This window comes from Ostrinia nubilalis, chromosome 11 (genome assembly GCF_963855985.1).
Source record: "Ostrinia nubilalis chromosome 11, ilOstNubi1.1, whole genome shotgun sequence".
Classification (NCBI taxonomy): Eukaryota; Metazoa; Arthropoda; class Insecta; order Lepidoptera; family Crambidae; genus Ostrinia; species Ostrinia nubilalis.
In genome coordinates, this window is record NC_087098.1 from 8,278,612 (window position 1) to 8,300,235 (window position 21,624).

Genomic DNA, 21,624 nt, shown 5'->3' on the forward strand with positions numbered 1-21,624 from the left:
TGAGTAATATTTTAGTGCGATAGATCTATGTAAATTTGGACCGCGCGTGCATAAGAGCCAATTTCCATGCATATGGGGTAAATAAGGGAAAAGCGTCGTTAACCTAAACGAACCACCTCTTACGTTATCGTAAGCACCAATGAACCCCAGGGAAGGGGTTATTTCAGCAAAGATTGTACCTATTTGTTACAGAATCTTAGCTTGGTAGATAATGTAAGTGTTTCACCTGATTTATGTTAGGATGCGTAGTCAAGGATTACTTATTGTGGGTTATTATTAGGATCATACACTACTACAGGATGGATGTATAAATAAATAATTTAAAAAAATCACTACCTATCCTACCTAATAATTTGTCTCAGCAATTTCCCGGTACTCTATAAATAAATTTAACTACTTCTTATTACTCGCGCTTCAACCTTAGCTTCAACTTCAATAGCATCCTAAACTTATATTTTATTTATTGAACTTGAACCTAATGAAATTTGCGATCTGCTCTCTAATTACCTAAGTATTAATTTGGGACCTCTCTAATTTGTTTCTGAATAATATCTTATCGGCTGGAAAATTTTAGTCTGAATTTTCTTTTCAATTGCTATTGAAGCAATTTATAGCAAAAGCACTAATTACTTAACACTAACTTTAATTTAAGTGAATCTAAGTACCTATCTAGGCTAAGTTGTAACGCCTGTAACGCCCCTGGGTCTGCGGGTGTCTATGGGCGACGGTAATCACTTACCATCAGGTGATCCGTTTGCTCGTTTGCCTCCTATCACATAAAAAAAAAAAAAAAAAAAAGTTTTATTAAGTAGGTAATAAATTTATTCTTATAACAGTTCCATAATTTACTTCTGTTAAAGGTACTGTCGTCGGAGTAGGCGTGGGGCTGACGCGCGACTGTTCCACCCTGATGGTGGCGCAGTACTTCAAGCGGAGACGGGAGCTGGTGGAGATTTTCATCGTGAGCGGCAGCGGGCTCGGCATAGCTGTCATGTCCACCTTTATCAAAGGCGCCATACGGTAAGTCACTTCAAAACTACCTACTTTCTACATAGATACTTCCTTCTGTGGTAACAACTTCAACTGCTAGTTGAAAGGTGCGACTTAACAACATTGATGACTGATGATGACACGATACGACCCTAAATACATTAGTGACTAATTAAATTTTTCCTTAAAAATATTAACCAGAATAATAATTTTACTTTATCATATTATTACATTAACTTAAAATGACTTAAAAACTAAAATTTAAAAATTACTAATGATAAAAACTATTTACAAAATAAAAAATACTTCACCCCCAGCGCCGCAGTCAGGAATGGTGCCCAAAAGGCTGGCAGCATTGCCACGTTGAATGGCCAGGCTAATTCTCTGACCAAAATAGCTGCCAGCCTTTTGATCACCGGTCACCTCGGTGAGCCTCTTTGCCAGTTCCTTATAAAAGGAACGAGCGCTTGGACCCCATGGTCCCATAGTCTCAACCCCAAACGGCACAAATATATAACTCTCATTGAGAGCTGCATATTTGCGCCGCTTGGAGCACTCAGCCGAGGCCGCCGCCGCGCCTGCGGCAAGGGAGGTACCTCCTGTATGAGACGGAGCAAGCGTATCCGCGCATGTTGCGTCCCACACAAGAGGACGTCCCTGCTTCCAGGGAATGAGCGTCATGCCGTCAGGTCTCTTGCCGTCGTCACGGAATATGCCGTTAGGCTCTAAAACTGCTGGCACATTGACGGCGACAAGAGCTCTGCGGATGACGTCATTGATGCAGGCGTGTCGGGAGACTCGACCAGCGCTCATTTGGCATGAGAGGCCATGGTGTCCTAACTCACCGACGCGAGTACCGCAACGACAGCGATGGGGATGGTTTGTCTTGACGCCAAGTCTAAGGGAAATGGCAAGGGACAGTGTACTCCTGTCAAGCAGAGTCCCGATATTGGCCGAAGGGAGAGCATGTAGCCAATAACCGGACTCTGCCTGAAAGACCGCTAGTAGGCGAGCACGCTCTGCAGCATTTTCGGAGGAAGCCAATAGATCACTCTGAAAACGCAAACAGAGCGGCTCGTCCCACTGCCTCTGAGACGATAGAGAGGTAGGTGGATCGGCTCCCGGGCATGCCCTAGTCCAAGCGTTTCTGGCCTCTGCGAGGTGAGCCAACTCCACTACCCCTAAAGAAGGGGATAGTAATTTATTAATTAGTGACTATAATAGGTATTCATACAAACCTTTTTATAAGTTTTCCATTACCTAAGTGACATTCTCTGATATTGCTACATAATAAAGATAAGGCGCAATGTTTTTAGTTCCAATTTTGTTGAACTCCTTGGTTTTTATTTCCTTTTTTTAGCATTTAAAGTAAGTAAGTAATTTTTAAAATGACTTGCCATTGCTTTAAAATCCTACATAAACTGTATAATATGGACTCAAATAAATGACTAAAGTCGTAAAACCGAGACGCTACTTTACTTATTAAATCTTGTCAACACTTTAAACCGAGCCTTAAAGTTTTATGTCGCTGCGTAAAAATACTTGAGCTGAAAGAGGTACGAAATTTGAAACCAATTCATTCGGTTTTCAGAGCCATCGGCTGGCGGTTAGGGCTGCAAGCGGTGACAGGAGTTGTCTTCGTTACCTTCATCCTGGGCACGTTCTACCGGTCAGCTTCGTTGTACCATCCTCAACGGAGGGCGATACTGCATCTCAAGAATCAAAATAAGATCAAGCGGAAAATGAAGGACAGGAACAAGTCGGATGATAGACAGCCCTTCTTCGACTTCTCGACGCTAAAGTCGAAGACTGTGAGGATCCTGCTGATGTCAACGGGGATTTCAGCGTTTGGGATCAACACGCCGATATTCTATTTGGCATACCATGCTGAAGAAGAAGGTTGGTATTTTGTTTTTTACCTACACCGGCTAAGCTGTTCATTCAAATTCAAACTTTTTATTCAGAAGTTTACATTACATCTTGAATATCTAAATAGTAAACTTTGTACCTACATAATATAATGATTGGGAATACCTACCGACACGCTGTCGACTTACCGACGTAAGTTATTAAGACAGTATTGATGGTTAAATTAGAAGATTCACTAATAGTTCTTGTTAGAAATGGTCGTTCAGTGATGACTCTACATAATAACAAAAAAACATAAACCTACTGCTTCTGACATGGCTCATTTATCTGTCAGTTAGCATAATATTATGGACACATTTATTTAGCAATTTAGCTTTCTCGTTACTCAGCTGAAATGTTGATATTCCGCATTACCCTGACATGACTTCTACCTAATAAAGGTGACTTTATGACTCAGATAGACGTTTATCGTGACAAAGTCGGCAAACAAGTAATCGTACCAGTGCCTACTGCTCGTAAAATGTACGTAAACCTAAATAATATTATTTACTTTTACAGCTAGCAATTTACTTTCACTGGTTATTCATTTTGCCGAATGGTGACAAAGTGATAGGTAGAGTTAATATAAAACTTTAGGTATCTTAGTGATTGGATGCCTGGATTGGCTTCAGGACACCAGCTTTGGACACCCTCATACATTGTCAGACACTTTAGACGCTCTAACTAGTGTATCAATCCGTTAATCCCACTTTAAATTACTTATTTACCAAAATCTCTTTCAATCTCTCCATTTGTCATAACCGACCTGTGCAGATGTTAGAAATCGTAATGGTCAGATAAAAACACATAGGTACCTACTTAAAGTCCACACCTTAACTGTGCTGGAGCCACCTAAATTCTGCACTGCATCATCAATGTTAGCAAAAGCGCGTGTTTCAGAAGCAAAGACCTACTTTGATGATTGCTAAAATAAAAGAGAGAGCATAACAGCTTCTAGGAGGTTTACAAATCTAGGCTATCGTGTCTTATCTTAAAAACAATATCCATATTCATCTGCAATGATCCAAGAATCAATAAACCTCTAATTTCAGGCCTAGGCGACACAGCAGAGATTCTCCAGGCGTACTTAGGACTAGCATGGGCGGTGGGCTGCGCGGCCTTCGGTCTACTGGTGAGGCAGAACTCAGCCGAGTGCCGCATCGCGCGGCAGTACCTGACGCAAGCAGCGGTCTTCGTATGCGGACTGGCAACCATGGCGCTCACGGCTGTCGAGGGCTCGTATAGGGGATACGTGATGTTTGCTTGGGTATATGGTGAGTATACAACATCAGTGAAGGCATTTTGTTGGTTATTACATCATCATACAGCCATAGGACTGTTGAACATAGGCCTCCCCCAATGATTAACCATAATGATCACTTTACATAAAACTGATAAAAACATAAGCAGTTACAAAGTGGCTCTTAAATTTTAAAGTGCAGTCCAGTTTCGATTTCAAAAGTTAATTACTGATGTTTAAGTTGTATTTGTTTTTATACTGGGATATTTGATACTTCTCGAGTTGTTGAGACATAAAAATTGGAGATATTACCGACGGCTGTCCGTCTACGTTTCTGGCCCATTACAAACAAAAAGTACCTATGTAACTAAGAATGAAAAACGTCGCAGTCGCAGGTGTAGATTCGAGTTTCTTCTTCAAATTAAGTAGCATCTGTACCTACAATTAGTTCGTGACACCAAAAGTAGCCAAAAAATTCACAACACGTCTGGAACGCGAACTATTTTGACGCTGACTGTACCTACCTACTTACAGTTTTAAATTATCAATGATGTTTTCTTCTCCAGGCATCTTCTGCGGCGGCTACCACTACTCACTGAAGATGTACACGTACGAGCGCGTGCGCTCGCGCAACTTCGCGCGCACGTGGGGCTTCGTGCAGTGCTCGCAGGCCGTGCCCATCGCCATCGGCGTGCCGCTCTCAGGTGAGTATATCTATTTATTTATTTATTTGAAACATAAATGCACACAAAACATTGTACATAAGGCGGACTTAATGCCTTTCGGCATTTTCCCTATTCATCTATGCTTAGCCCTAGGGCCTAGGCCCGGCCTAATCTTCAAGTTATAGCGATATAACCTAGGGCCTAGGCCACACACATCTCTATAACCTGAAGATTCGCGCTATCTCGACGTGTGTAGACAATCATACGCGTAGACGCTCCGCTTTCGCCTGAATATTATCGTTATTTGTGTCGCCCAGGGGTTACAGAATTACCTATAGAAATTATTTTGTTACTGTTATATTATCATAAGTCTCCACTGCAGAAGGATAACCCTCTACTTATAATTAATCGCAAGCAATAGGGGGGATTTGGCTATAGCCACTACATAGCACTCCCCACGCCTGGATGTTTGCATAATTTCTTTCCCATAGTCGCGCGTCGTCTTTTATTGGCTCAGACTGTAATAGCCCAAGTAGCATCAGATTATCTTCATAAGGCATTGAAGATATCTTGAAGACTAATAGACTAATTCCAGCCGTTGTCTTGGCCAAGACAATAGTCGCACCCAAGAAATCTTGAAGTTATCCCCCAAGACAATGGTAAGCAAAAAAGGGCACAATCCTTTGGAAATCACTGAGACAGAGTTAAGACAACGCTTAAGGCAGACTTAAACCCTAATTAAGAGTGTAGTTTTAAGAATTTCTAAACAATTACTATAATATATCTTGTAGTATGACTGTAGACAAGGAAATAGAGTTCAAGATATCTTGAATACTTATTTAAGACTAATAATTATTTTTAGAGCTAAGGTTTATTAAACTTCATGAAGAACTATGTAAGACACTTTTTATTAAAGAGGAACTTTAATTTAGAAAACATTGTGATCTTTAACACTAAATCAACTTTAGATAAAGGTTAATGAAAATGGCGATTACATTATTTTAATAACTAATTTATATTATGTCTAGAAAAGACCGTGAATGTCATTTTTGCATAGGAAATATAAAACGCAATGTGGTTTCTCGTGTAAAATCAATGGATAATGTTATAAAACAGGAGGGCCTTGAAAAAAACCTAATGAGATCAATAAAATATTACGAAATTGTATTGTATAAATAAAAGTTTGAGGTTATAAAATAATATTTTATTTTATGCAAACATTCTTAGACATTTATGCAACTAGAAATAGTGTAACAAAGACGTACTTCAATTTAAATGTCATCTTGTTATGATATTATTGGTTAATTTCTGATTTATTTTTTGTTACACATAGCTCATAATGGCGGTAATTCTAATTTGTCTTAATGTAGCAAGAGTATAGAAGATTTTGAATTTGTAAGTTTAGTAAAGAAAGAGTTGAGTCAAGTTATACTTTACATAGTATTAGTTAAGAAACATTAGATTTAATTTACACTTAAAATTCACTTGATGAAGTATTACTTAAGTGCATGTGGTATAAAGTAGATCTTTAGTTTTAATTAGTTAAAGCTAGATAGTTTTCATTCTGTCTTAGTCTTGCTAAATTATTGGTGCTGCTATACATTAGAGAACAATTCATTTACTAACTTATTTATTAATTACTATAATTTTCCCTCGACTTTGTCCGTGTGGAAGTCGATAAATGGTTCTAATGGGACTAATTGGTTTTTACGTTTTTAGTTTTATTATGACATATAGGGGAAAGTTCGGTATATTGTACTGGTGGGTAAATTGCACCACCCCCATATTTCGTAAAGAATTCTTTGAACTCTGTAATTTCTACACTCAGCGATAAGCAATTAAATTAATTGAATATCGGCCATATGATTTTTGCCGTGTTAATGAACACAATGTGACGTATTTTATTGTGAAAAGTTTTTATTTAATCGTTTTTATGGAAATTTTTTTTCACAACGATGAAGCTCTTGGCCTGTATCTCATCTGATGGTAAGTGACGATCAGGCCGAAGGTGGAAGCGAGCTTCACCCGGAATCCTCAAACACGGAGGAACTGGCTATCTTACCTCTAACTGCCGGAACACAATAACGATGTTAACATTATTGTTATGGCGACAGACTTAGGTAAGATGGTTGTAGCTGGCCAGGCGGACTTAGAACAAGCCCTACCACCTACCAAACCGAACAGATAAATCTGCCCCCACTAGAAATCACTCTGCGTCTGAAGCAGGTGGTCTCACCACTAGACCACAGAGGCGGTTAAAGAGGAAAGAGAGGAACTTTTAACAATTTGTAATTTTGTTAAATTTAATCACACAGTGTTTCTAATTTATTAAATGAGAAGATTGAGAATCGTAAATTAGTGTGGATTACAATTATTACAAATATTTTTCGGTAGTTAATATGTTAAGATTTTTTAAAAGTACCTACCTACTGTCACCTAGTTAGTTAAATTGTATAATATCATTGTTGCACTCAACTTTACCATCAATTTCGAAAATATTTTAGACAATATTTTAGTAAATCAAATTTTATATTTACTTATAATAGCATAATTTAGTTCGCGGGCGACCGCACGCATTTTGTATCAAAAATTAATGCATGCAGGTGCCCGCGGCGGGCGCACGCCGCGGGCGTGCATTACGTGATCCTGTTTTATCTAAATCGTCCCGTTAAGTGTATTTTTTCTCAAAATGTACTAATTCTAGTAAAAAGATAATTAACTTAATCTTCAGAAAACTATTTATAGGACAATGGTCTTTAAAAAGTCCTAAGTAAATCTACGAATACTTTATTTACTTTGCAACACTTAAATAATACTCCATCTATACTATTTAGTATTAAGTGAGCATACAAAAAATCTTAATTTAGTAAAATAAGATTTTTTTAACTTAAGCTAAGAATAACTTAAGACCAAATTATCTAAAGAATACTTAACTTGGTTTTGGGTATTCTTAATTTGCTTAAGTAGCGCTCGATGAAGAATATAAAGTCTTAAAGAAAAAAATCACTACTCTAAGTGTATTTGGTTTTAGCTTAAGTGTAAATTTAGATAGAGTTAAGACAAGTAAGATTTTGCCATTAATACCAATTGCTACTTGGGAGATACCTATCGGCTATTTTTCGGTATATCAGCCCTGCTGTCTGCCTTCGGTATATCAGTGCCTTTGGGAACATCTGGGAATTTAAGTATTTAGAAAATTTAGAATGTAACGGGACTATTCCCACCTCTCGTTCCCACCACTGCAACTCCTGTGTAGCCAGGATCTACAGCTTGACAAAAACCCAACCAATGAAGGTCAAGTTTGTCCCGAGGGAAAGTTAAACTGTCATTGGACCCGCAACGAAATTAATCAGAAGAACATAGGAGGAGTTCGAAATTAAGGTTCGACTTTCCTCCATTGCAAAGCGGATGACAGGTGGCAAACAAATTAAAACCTTTATACAAAGATTATGCACCATTTAGAATGCAAGTAATCACTAGTAGGTTTCACTACAATTTAATCATAAAACAGTCCTCCTCCTGGGCTGCTGGAACGTGATTTATTCAAAAAGTCAAATTCCCAGTTGCCCCCACCACCGCGTCGCTTCCACTAGAGACAAGAATCTAGTGATCATGACATCTCTGACTAACATAATGTCCTTTACCTACAACATAAGCACGTTACAGGCTACATAAACGTAGGCTGCGGAGGCAAGGCGGGGTACTACTTCAGCTCGACTTGCTCGCTCATCGGCTCGCTGTCTCTCTTCTGCATAGATCTGCACCGGCGCAGCGTCGCTCATAAACACACCAAGTAAGTTTAGAGTTTAATTCGGTCTGGAGATACTGTGTAAATACTTTTTACTCAATTTGCGTCTGAAGGAAGGTTTAGTACCAGTTGAATTTTTTTTTCTAAGTTATTGACATCTTGATTTATCAACCGGGCTAGGATGCGCGCTGTAATAAAATCTTATCGACGATTTTAGACGACATACGTATGGGCTTATCGCGTAAAATCGATAAAATGGGGCGATAAAAGCATATCGCGGCGAGCATCCTACTAGGCCTACTGGTCCAGCAAACAGGCGACGCGACACGTATTGCCTCAATATCTAACGAGGAAGATCAAGCTAAAAATATAAAAAATCTATAAGACGCCCTTTTTCTATTTGATCTCTTATTGTAGAAGCAAAAGTAAGCCGAAAGATGTTGATTTTTTTGGATTTGTTAGTGTGGCTATCCTAACCTACCTACTATTTGTCATGATGCGGGAATTATTGCGGGAAATTCCAGATTTCTTTTATAATTTCAATTTCCTTCAATTCATAGAGAAAATGGCGCTACGTGCGAGTCTGCGTGCGGGCCGTCGCGACGCAGCCGGAGCCGCGACCGCGAGCCGCGCGCTGCGACTGGCGCTGCCACAGCTTTAGGTAATTTTAAACGGTTGTTCCCATTTTTGTGTGTGTTGCCAGTGATGGTATATGGATCTGAAACGTGGTCGCTCACTATGGGCCTCGTGAGAAGGCTCAAGGTCACCCAAAGGTCAATGGAGCGGGCTATGTTCGGAGTTTCCCTGCGTGATCGAATCAGAAATGAGGAGATCCGCAGTAGAACCAAGGTGACCGACATAGCTCGCAGAATTGCTAAAAGCAAGTGGCAGTGGGCAGGGCACATAGCTCGTAGAGACGATGGCCGTTGGGGCAGAAAAGTTCTCGAGTGGCGACCACGGGCTGGAAGACGTAGCGTGGGCAGGCCTCCTACTAGGTGGACCGACGATCTGGTGAAGGTCGCGGGAAGAGCCTGGATGCGGGCAGCGCAAGACCGTTCATTGTGGAAAACCTTGGAGGAGGCCTTTGTCCAGCAGTGGACGTCATTTGGCTGAAACGCACAAACGAACGATTCCCATTTTACCCCGTTGACGACATCCTCACTAGAGGTGAAGGGGAATTTATTTTTGAAAAATTCCCACATTCCCCCACATGTGACAGTAAATCATAGCAGACTTATTAACTCGGAAAGGGATCAATACCGAATCGCCTTTCGCGAGCTGTCATCGCCTTTCGCATGCTGGCAACCGCGAGGCGAGGCGTTTACGTTACGGTGCGGATAAGTGTGCGTTGCAGTATGGATTTTCATACAAAGTATACTGACCACCTCGAGTTGATACGGTTACGATCCCTTTCCAGGTCGATAAGTGTGCTACGTCCTTAATTGGTACCTACCTACCTACTTAGGTATGTACTTACATAATATTATAACTATTTAGTTTATAAATTCTGATTAATCACTAATATCTTATACAGTTTACGTTGACAATATTTAATTGGTTAAATATGACTTAACATGATAAACATTTTCTCTAATAAGACCGTTTTTCTGATTGCACTCGTAGACTAAGTTTAATCTTCTGTATAATCGCGTTACGATCCGGCCATTAGTTTCAAAGATAGCCGCCGATCGTTGTAACTTTCTTTTCGAACAGCATTCTAGTAATTATGAGATTAACGAGGAAATAACTAGCAGATCAATTATCGTGAAAGTGAGTTATTTGTAGAGAAAATTTGATCGTCAGATCATTTGTTTTATTCATCATTCTAGTTGGAAGAGAACGAACGTAACTCGAGTTTTCAGACTGAAAGAAACAGATACTAAACTTATATAATTATTTACTGCCAATTAAGAAATCGTTTGCTGAAGAAAACCCTTAAAATGGTTTAAGGTTGGGCAAGTGCGTTAATGCTGTGCAGAAATGCGATTTATGTGCATTTAGTAGCAAAAAGCAATGCACTGAAAAAAGATATAAGCAGCCAAGTAAATATTTATAACAACAGTCATCGGGATATTGAGAGTTGATTTATCGCCGTAAATTCGACACTAATTATCTTTACATCGTATCAGTTGACCAATATCTACTAATGATGACACTCGCGAATACATTATCGAAGTTTAAGTGTGGTTTAAGTACAAGTGATGAACGCTGATTGACTCTATAGATTATGTTAAGCTAATGTAGTTGAGGTATAGGCGAAAACACACTAACCGAGTATGTAGATGGCATGTCAAGCTACACGTTGTGGGGTCATAATGTAATAGGCTAGATGACAAATTTTCAATTATTTGTCCGTCAGATAATTAGAAAATATTAGACTCGTATTTTTTATTTTCTTTAATAATTAAGTAATAACAGTGCTACATTGAGTTGAAATGGTGCCTTACGTCACGACTATGTAAGTATGTAGATTTTTTACTTGGAACTGAGACTTGGAAGTGATGTCACGCGACATTTCAACTCAATATAATACTGTAACTATTCGATTATGAAAAAAAACATACGTGTCCAATATTTTTTTATTATCTGTCTGACGGACTAACTAAATACAATTTCGATTTCATTACCCAGTCATCAAAATATAGTCTGATCTGCTGTCATCTCAAGTTTTCTACATAATTGGTTCATCAGTTCTAGGAGCAGAATTAGTAGCACCAGGCAGGGCAGGCCGAGACCTCCTACTGGACAGCATAGGGCCGGGCAGTCTCGGGTCCCCACCACCCAATGTGCCTCCCGAGCTGACTTGCATCAGCGAGGAGGGCGGACTGGATTTGGACCTGGATCTGGACATACCAGAACACCTGTTAGAGGACCTGGACTGTGGTGGTGATTGTATCACTAGTTGTAATAAGGTAAGGTACTTTTTGGATGTGAATAGTTATTGAGGTTCGAGGAGCTATTGGATAAAAGGAGCCATTGGATTGGCAATGGTCTCTGAAAACTGAAAACCCATTGAAATTCGGCATTATCTTTACGAGAAGGCATATTCTGCTGTAAAAACTTTGAAATATAACATTTTAATAACAACTTTGAAAAATAACATTAACGAAAGAAATCCTTGGACGCCGGGTCCAGAGGGGTGTAACGCGTAATGGAATGTATCGTGTAATGTAATGGAAATAGTATGGGCAGCACTTTACATGTAATGCTCGTAGTGCCGTTCACACGTAGAAATTGTGTTCCATACATTTACACGTAATCTTACATTACACATTACACCCGTCTGGACCCACCTTACGGCATTATTGAACGTAACAAAATTGTAAAATCAAAATTAAATTTAATACCCTTGTATTTCCAGGTCGAAAACTACTTGATGTTGAGTGAGTACGAAAACAACCTGATAGCAGAGCTGCCCAACTTAAACGAGCGGCGCAACCGGCGCTGGTCAATCGTGGTCTCCAACTCCCCCCAGGCTTCCACCATAGAACACCATGACTCCCCAGAACACAGGAACTCCATCAAGTGGAAGAAGAAGTGCCATAACACAAATAATAGACTGATTACAGTGATCAACGAGGCCTCACTGTGAAATGCTAGTGCGTTAATGTTGAGACAATAAATAGCGTAATCGTTTAGTGTACCTATTTAACCTCATTAATTTATTTGATGTGTGTGAATAGTAGCGTTTGTGTATTGTTCAGTATAATTTATTAAATTATTATAAAATATTAACTTTCATTATTCATCCTGAGTTTATAGTGGTCCGAAACAAATATTATGGTTAATTAATAGTTATTTATAGCAGTAATAAAGCATAACCAAAACTTGTCGGTCGATAAACAACTATTTCAAAATAAAGCAATAACAGGAACTCTACAATTTCCTCTTCAGAACGCTTGAGACTACCGATTTCTTTTTCAGCTAGAAAGTAAGTTACATATTTATTGTACCTGGATTGAGACCATTAAAACACAGATTACAATATGTTAATTAAATATATTATTGACATTTTGTAATAATAGACAGTATAACTGGGTGAATAATGCACCAAAATACAAAGGAACACAATATACTTATTACGAATATATTACCGTTGCGGAATTACAATATCCTCTAAGAACTGGGCGAAGCAACGCATCGCTTGCAACAGCGCTGCCAGCAGTATCGACAGCGACAGACTGACCAGCTTCTGACTCTCAGAGCTCACGATTTCGTTGTTCACAGGAACTAAACTTTGGCTAGTACCTACACTATGTATACTTGAATAATCACAATCGACCTTATCATTTGTACCAACAACCTTCTTCTCGCGCTTACCAGACTCACGAACATTATTGACATCACATGTCAGATCTATCACAATAAAGTCCGAAACGATTTTATCACTTTTCCCGATCGCCAAGTCACTGTCTCCGCCCAGGTGTAGCCCGGTTTTAACTTCATTAATAACACTTACATTAGTAACATTGTTCGAACAACACGGAATCTCATTCCAGCGCTGAGCACATTGAGGTTCACTGGATAGGCACTTTATTACTTCGTTTTTTAAATTTGAACTTAATTTTAGGTTAGAAGCACTGAGTAACAATTTTAGCGAGTCGTCGTTTTCTTCGGACGACATGCCACTGTCGTTGTCCACTTCATTTGTTTCGTTATCGTTCGGTGCTTTAATGGTCGTACTACCAAAACTGCCGTAAAAAGGTGAGTTTGGAGTTAGGGCAGACGGCTGGAGATGCGTGCCCTGTGGGGGCACGGCCGCGGGTCAGGAGGCGCGGGCGCGGGCCGGGCTGCCCTTTATGACGGCGCTGGCTGCGAACTCCTGGGTGCCGTACAGGCTGTCCACGTCGGCCAGCGACGCGTTGCTCAGGCAGTCGTCGTCGAGCAACATGTCGGATCGTAAGCCCTGAAATACGTATTAATATTTTTTTAAAGGAGGCGAGTGATTGACGAGATCGTGTTAGTACAAATGAAAATTAAGAGTGTGTAATTCATATACATAGGTAATACACCTGAAATTATACATAAGAAGTTGACAAATGGAATCACGTTTCATATCAATAGATAGAGACAATATGATCCTATCAATCATTTAAATTAATACGTAACTATTTTTTAGTGAGATCATGCATCAATGCATCATCCGCCGCAACGTCCATCGAACTTTTGTGTCGAAATTTTTGTCGGACAAAATACATGTAATTTTTTCTTTGGTATGTGCTCGGTGTTTTTGTCAAGCGTTTGAAGGAACATATTTTTTAGTTTCTTTTTTTATCTCAACAAATGATATGAATTAAAGATGTTCCACTTCAGTATAGTTGGCGCACACATGAGCAATCGACTGTGACTTTTTAATTGACACATTCAAAGCACGAACAAGACAGTGTTTATTTAAGTTAAACAGAACATACGAACCTCTGAAAAATACTCGTATTCTTTCTCGAAAGACAATATAAATACACAAAATATTGCTGCCAGCATATAGCCACATAAAGACGTGATTAGAAGACATAGATAAACTCCACTGGAACCACCTGGAAAACAAGAATATTTACCTTAATGACATTTAAATACAGTTCACTTTAGTATAGTAAATAAGTGACAAATACTACCTCTAGGCAAAAACGAGGTGATGGTGCCGAATATCGCCATTACAATTAGAAGTAGGAAGCTCAGGTTGGCCAGACATTGTCGAAGCACTGACAAGTTCTTGTCATAATACAGCGTGGATGCGTAAGTTGTTATAATGCACTGAAACAATCAACTTGAATAAATTACAATGCTTTTAAATCGGTCAAGTGCGCCTATTACGGCACGCAAAGGTTTAATTCAGTTGCGTCCCCGTTTATGAACCATTTGTTAATTGAAATGGGTTCCAACTAGAGCACGACGTATTAAGTTATTCATTTGAACATATTTATTATTTATATTTCAATTTCTATAAAAGCGACGTCGACAATCGGCATATTCTTCCTATAAACCATAACTGCAGTACAAAACGGGTTCGAATCCCTAAAGGTAAAAATGTTAATGTCTACATTAAGCGAAAATATAGCATCACAAATTCTGGGCTTAGTTTGAAGCCATTTGAGATTAATTTAGTTGAATCAGAATGATAATCGTTGATTTTGGAGACAATTGAATCGATATATTTTTCTGCGAAGGACCAAAATTCCGTTAAGTTTGAAAAGTAAACAGACTTTAATATAGTACCTAATAGGCATAGGTACAGACGACAGCACATCAGACTACACATTTTTGTTGCAAAGTCGCCCATACCACTACCACGTAAGATACCACAGTGTTTACCTTGATGTACCGTTGTCTGTAGTAGGTACATAAAAACGCTGCCAGCCATGGTTATTGCCTCTGAAGTCATCAAACGCAACATTTTACGCCATAGCTTTAATTGTGTATATTTAAAAAAGTAGACCAGCAGTCGCCTATCTAAGTACCGCCTTTGCATAACATGAGGTAATTCTTTGATGGTGGCTCTTGTTAACATTTCGACATACAATCGCGTGATAAAACTTATATAACGGTACCTACCTAAGTTGCATTTTTAAATGGACACAATTTACAAAAAAGGGGTCAGCGTTCGTGTAATTGGATCCTGGTCGAATTGTATGACTCATTCACTCCTTTTTACCCTACTCATTATAATGGCCTTAATTTTAGAACTTAACACCGCATTATAAAGTTCAAATTGATTTTTAGCCGTTCCTTTACTTTAATACCTATAAAGTAGATACTTATTATAACAACTTCTAGATGACTGATAATCAACTTGCTTCTATCCCACGTGGACTTAGGTCTATGACTCTCACGTGGACTTGGGTCTATTACCGAAACAAAGCATTTTTTGTTTTATATCGCTTCGTGAAGTGGCGTGTTCGCCAAATGCATTTTAAACTAGGATATTGAATGGTTAAGCCTCGTAATATTTATTTTGGCTACAAAAGGAAGCCTATGTCTACTAGGTCTAGGTTCTATTTAATTTAACTCTACTAATGCTAAAATTAATCGAGATTGGTTCAACGTGAAAACGTACTTTCGCATTTTTTCCAAGTTAGCAATAATAATTACGACTAAGAGAGGTGTAATTATTAGATCAGTTTTGTACTTAATTATTACTAGATACGCACCTGCATCCATAAGTATAAAGTTCCAAATCCACATATAAAAATATTCAATGCAGTTATGCATTGGTTATCCACCTGAAAGCGAAATTGTTAATTTAATTACCAAAATTCTTACAAATTAATTACGTATTGAAGTGCTTTGCAGTCGAGGGTCTATTCTGCATGAGAGAAAATGGCCATCTTCTGCAAATTACCCTTTTATAAGCCGGGTCCAGACGGGTGTAATGTGTAATAAAATAGATGTAAGTAATCCACCGTGTAATGTAATACGACTACGTATGGACGGCACTACGACCATTACATGTAAAGTGCTGCCCATACTATTTCAATTACATTACACGGTGGATTACACATTACGCGTTACACCCGTCTGTACAACAACTTTCGTCTCGAATCGTTTGCGTATTCGACAAAATTCGATACTCAACCTTCCAATTAACGATAACGTGACAAAGTTTGATTGTCAAAATAAGTTTCGTGCAACCATTTCTCATACTAAGTTCACTTTACGACACGTTCACAAGGGCGCTGTTTTAGTTTTCGTACCTACTAAATCTTTTGATGGCGATTCGAATACGCAAACGAAGTCGAAAGTTTTTCTTGCTAGAGGTAGGTACTGGACCCGGCTTTAAATACACAACTTTTAATACATACCTTGAATAAGAACAGAAATAAATAAACGAGGAAGCCCGCAGACAGGAGGGAGGCTGAGAAGGAAGCAATCCTATTCGCAAACGAAGTCACATTTGGGTTTGGTGTTAGTGAGCCTAGAATATGAATTTGCTGGTATCTGTCATATATGATTTTCCCAGCTGTAAAAAAATGATTGTTAGCACACCATTATTAATCATGTTAAATGTATTATGTTTTAATTAGTGAATAAAAATGATAACACCCTGTATAATAATTTTAACACAGTCTTCTCATTCTCAGGTAAGTAAATGAAGTTATGAGTATTTGTTTGAATAATTCGTAATATTAAAAATAGCTATAAGAACAATAACGTCGTTTGAAAGCATCCGACAGCATCAGAATTCCAATCACGCACGCGAAATACAAAGTTTATTCGGATTTATAAAGGTTTGTTGAAAGTCACATAGCAATTGGAAATATTGGAATCTTAAAGCTAAAAATGCGCCCCTGGCTGGCTATGATTATCTTTTGAGCAACACAAAAAAAAACATTTATTTTTATTTCTCTTTGATACTGTTTTTTATAAATCTTAATCAAGGCTGTTGTAAAAACCTTAAGATGTCTTTTTATATGGTTAATCATAATAAAGTTAACCTTAAGTTAATGGCACAAAAAATCTCAATCTAGTTCAGATTATTTAACTTTTAGTTGCAGCTCACAATAAAAAACATGAACACTAGATATCTGAAACCAAAAGGAAATAAAGAGAAGCACTTTGTCTTGAAAACACTTTATAGTCCAGTAGAATTAGCTTTTAAATCGGAAATAATTCCTACAAAAGATTTTATTGTTTTAATGGCTTCATTGGTTGCCCATTAAGACTCTCCTAAGTTTTCGACTTCGACGGAGTTGTGCTTAAGTGGTGGGGGCCCCCGAAAGAGGCATTTTTTCGGTTTTCCGGTTATACCGCGTAAAGGACTTACCCTATCAAAAAGTGGTCTTCATGACGGTTGAAGGGCACTTAATCCTGCATTGAATAAGAACAAATTCATATGTTTTGGACAAACTGTTCTCGCGCTAAAGTTCGGCAAAGTAGAAAATATACGAATAATTAATGACCCTCTCCACGACCAATGGTTTGTTACCCACAGGCTTCCAAGTCTTGAAAAGGGCCACCTCAACCAGTGTAACCCTATCAAGGCTTACGAGCTTGATGCGCCTATCCTTGTTCGTCCCAGCCGTCCTTAACTGCGGTTGCTGCACCTCTTCCTGGCACTCACCTGAACGACTCTGTGTTACCTACTGTGGCTGCCCCTCTTCCTTGTATCCTCCTGCATGACTACGTTGCCTAGCCGTATGCCTGGTCTAAGGTTCGACGCCAAAAATAAACAACAACAAGTTCATATTAAAACGCTGAAGAGTTTTTTGTTTGTTTGTTTGAACGCGCTAATCTTAAGAATTACTAGTTTGATTGAAATCATTATTTTTGTGTTGAATAGCTCATACATTGAGGAAGGCTATAGGTTATATACGATCACTCTACGACTAATAGAGGCGAAGCAGTAAAGAAAAATGTTGCAAGCACGGGAAATAGTATTTAAACTATTTTCACTCGTACAAAGTTGATTTTGTGGCGTCGAACCTTGGACCAGGCATATGGCTAAGCAATGAAATCGTACAGGAGGGTACAAGGAAGAGGGGCAGCCACATTAGGTAACACAGAGTCGTTCAGGAGAGTGCCAGGAAGAGGTGCAGCAACCGCAGTTAAGGAACGGCTGGGACGAACAAGGATAAGCGAATCAAACTCGTGAGCCTTGTTAGGGTTACACTGGTTAAGGCGACCCTTTACAAGGCTTGGAAGCATGTGGGTAACAAGCCATTGGACGTGGAGACGGTCATTAATTATACGTATATTTTCTACTTTGCCGAACTTTAGCGCGAGAACGGTTTGTCCAAAACATATGAATTTGTTCTTATTCAATGCAGGATTAAGTGCCCTTTAACCGTCATGAAGACCACTTTTCGATAGGGTAAGTCCTTTACGCGGTATAACCGGAAAACCGAAAAAACGCCCCTTTCGGGGGCCCCCACCACTTAAGCACAACTCCGTCGAAGTCGAAAACTTAGGAGAGTCTTAATGGGCAACCAATGAAGCCATTAAAGCAAAAAAATCTTTTGTAGGAATTATTTCCGATTTAATAAATTTTTGTGTTTAATTCTACTGGCCTATTAGGGCTTTTAAGAAAAAATTGGACAATAATAATAATATTGTATGTACTAGGTATATGCCTGACTTAAGCAATGTAATCTTCAATTGAAAGCTGAATTTTTATTTGTAAAAAGAAAGCATGACTATTTGTTCATTCATATAACTAGCTATGTAAAGGTATGTACATACAGTGTACACATAATTAAGTAGTATAAGTTTGTGTGAAGATATCAATAGATATAATAAAAATATAGATTCGAATTGGGCCTAAGTCACAGAACTTAGGGTGCGTGAACACACAAGGGCTATAATTTTTTTAAGAATTGTCTTATCTCACAATGAGGATCATTTCGATTTTTAGCTGTGAATGCAGATTTATAGGGCTAAGAAATCCTTAATACACAGTGCAAAAATTTTTGTTCTACGACAAAAATTGACGAAGTTATGGCCAAATTACTAAAAAAGTTCACTGACCGCCCGGCGCGGGGACGATGACGTCATTATATCCGATCCGAACGCTGCCAGCGCGTACTGCATGGATAGAAAATATTTTTTTCTAGCCAAATTATCAGTTTTAGAGAAAAACTTGTAATGACATTTATTCATCAGAATAAAGTAAGCTATCGATAGGTAATTTTTAAAAATGGAAATTGTGAAAAATAACGCAAAAAATCCATACGCTCATACGATTCAATGGCACGCAGAGACGCGATTGGGGTCTCCGCGGTGGTATATTTGGCGATTTATTCAAATAAAGTGTACATAAGTGTTGTTAGAGTCATATCTTCTTCCAAGTAAAATATAAAAATGTATAAGTATTAATTTATTTACTTCTAACAATAAGGTATAACTTCTAACAATATGACATTGCTATGAAAATCATTTCGATGTGTGTACACTTAATATATACCTACCTGTTATTTAGTTTTTCTGAGTTAAACCTACGCACCTACCTATCTATTCGCCGTTCCCATGGGCGGGCCAGCTGCTGCAGGAAGGACAGCCGCTCCGTGCTGGAAATCTATTTAATCTTAGCCTAGAAGCTGGGTATGACTACCCCGCCCCTCCTCTCCCCAGGTCATAAACTGGGCATGACTTCCCCCTCGACCAGAAGTTGGGTATGATTAGGCTGGGTATGACTACCCCGCCCCTCCTCTCCCCAGGCTATAAGCTGGGTATGACTTATCCCCCCCCCCCCCCCCCAGGCCAGAAACTGGGTATTAGCATCAAATTAAGTATTATTATGTTCAATACAAACAATCATTAAGTCACACTCACCCCAACCGCGTCTCCGCATTGCATCGAATCCTATGAAAATGTGGTTTTTGGACATAGCAATACTTATTTGTCACAATTTTTATTTTTAAAAATTACTGGTCGATAGGTTACTTTATTTTGAAGAATAAATGTTATTAAAAGTTTTTTTCTAAAACTGATAGTTTAGCCGGAAAAAAATATTTTCCATCCCATTAGTACGCCGGCTGCGCTCGATTCGGATATAATGACGTCACGCGGCCTTGCGTACGTTGACTTTTAGCGGCAAAAACGGCCTATGTTTATTACTTAATATCTTCGTAAGTAATGGTCCGATTTGGATAATTCAAAAAGATATATCTTTCTTATGTCTTAAAGATTAACGTAGATACTAGTTTTATTGAATTTTCTACAACAGTACTGATCCTCATTCTTTTTTTTTTTACAGCGATAATGTTTTTTAAATGCCCGTGTTCACACACATCTCAAATTGTGATAAATGACAGGTTATATCAAGTACAGTCTTCTAAAAATCACATTTGTCAAAAAACAGAAATTGTTAATGTAAGCCTTATATTAAAAACTTCAGTGTTTTGAGTACTTGTTTTAATTGCCAAATAATATGGAAATGTAAATTTAAACCTGACATGTTGCTCTTTGTTTTCAATATTTTGACAAATTGTAAAAAAACGATTCTGTATGAAATGTGAATGACGTATTGTTTTGATGGCATATTGTCTTTTTTGATGAATGAATGACAGATCCTGTGTGAATGCGCCCTTACAAATTGTAAAATATTTAGTAATCAAAAAGTTTGAATACCTATAAACTTTTGTGCTTGCACTATAGTGCATTAAAATTGTTTTGTGCAGCTGATTCAGCCATCACCGCCTGATGCAATGATTTGAAAAAATATTGCCTTGCTGCCTAAATGTTGCTTGTTATAAACATTACAAACAATCCTAACCATACAATACAACAAGTACCTGCTCAACATGCAATATTAATTCATATGAAGTAAGTAGTTTAATATTTTGTAAACAAAAAACTTATGTCATGATTCTGATGAAATGTAATTAGCCACAGTACCTATATGAAATGGTGAACAAAACCACATTAGTTACAAGTTAAGTATTAGGTAAATTGTTACTTATGTACCCGCAGTTGCTAGGTTTCAACATTACAGTTTACATAATAAAGATATTTGCCTCTCACCTATTACTCCGCTGGCTAGGTACAAAAAAGCAAGGCCAGTGTCCAAGGAATTCGTCTCTTGCGCAACTTGAAAACAAAGGCTGAAACGTGAAAATAAACAATAAATGCTCTAATAATATCTTTTTAAGCAAATTTACAGAAAGTAAAAGTGAAAGTTTCACGAAATTGTCAAGCAGAAGACCAGTTACAAGTTTCTAGAAACACTGAATTTTTATTAACGATCAGTTGCACTCTGATTTATAATTTTTATGCATTTTTAAATTAATTTAAAACGCGTTCTAAGATTTAAGACGGCAATCAATTAGAAAAATAAAAAATGCTCCAATTAAATACGACAAAACACATAAAGCGCAAAAAATATAGTGAAATACTTACGATAGTATAAATGTTGAAGATAGTATAACAAGGCCACACTTAAAAATCAACATATTACAGAAAAATAAATTATTAAAATTAACACACACCGTCCCACTCCCTACAGTGTTTATTGACAACTGAACTGTCAAAATAATCAAACCAAAAACTGCTCTAATCACAGATATGGATTAGAGTAGATACCAAAGAGCATAAAAGAGTAAGAGACGGCACTCCATAGATATTTTTTGAGCTCACGCACACAT

At 38.2% G+C, this 21,624-nt stretch overlaps 2 protein-coding genes across 7 annotated transcripts in view; one reads left to right on the forward strand and one right to left on the reverse strand.

Moving 5' to 3' along the window:
• The window catches only part of LOC135075868 (monocarboxylate transporter 10-like), a 60,481-nt gene extending 48,199 nt beyond the window's left edge, over nt 1-12,282 (forward strand). For all 6 annotated transcript variants that reach the window (XM_063970332.1, XM_063970327.1, XM_063970329.1 and 3 more), the window contains exons 4-11: nt 861-1,020; nt 2,582-2,889; nt 3,951-4,172; nt 4,705-4,842; nt 8,470-8,596; nt 9,112-9,212; nt 11,243-11,463; nt 11,913-12,282. In XM_063970332.1, coding sequence (XP_063826402.1) covers nt 861-1,020; nt 2,582-2,889; nt 3,951-4,172; nt 4,705-4,842; nt 8,470-8,596; nt 9,112-9,212; nt 11,243-11,463; nt 11,913-12,143 — 1,508 coding nt within the window. In that variant the 3' untranslated portion in view covers nt 12,144-12,282. The remainder of the gene's footprint in view (nt 1-860; nt 1,021-2,581; nt 2,890-3,950; nt 4,173-4,704; nt 4,843-8,469; nt 8,597-9,111; nt 9,213-11,242; nt 11,464-11,912) is intronic.
• A 248-nt stretch (nt 12,283-12,530) lies between these two features.
• Nucleotides 12,531-21,518, reverse strand: LOC135076212 (uncharacterized). The gene is made up of 7 exons (XM_063970696.1): nt 21,380-21,518; nt 21,005-21,084; nt 16,348-16,505; nt 15,697-15,768; nt 14,164-14,302; nt 13,967-14,085; nt 12,531-13,457 (listed from the first exon to the last, which is right to left on the reverse strand). The coding sequence occupies exons 1-7, from the start codon at nt 21,430-21,432 to the stop codon at nt 13,317-13,319; spliced, it is 762 nt and encodes a 253-aa protein (XP_063826766.1). The 5' UTR covers nt 21,433-21,518; the 3' UTR covers nt 12,531-13,316.
• Nucleotides 21,519-21,624: the final 106 nt, after the last annotated feature.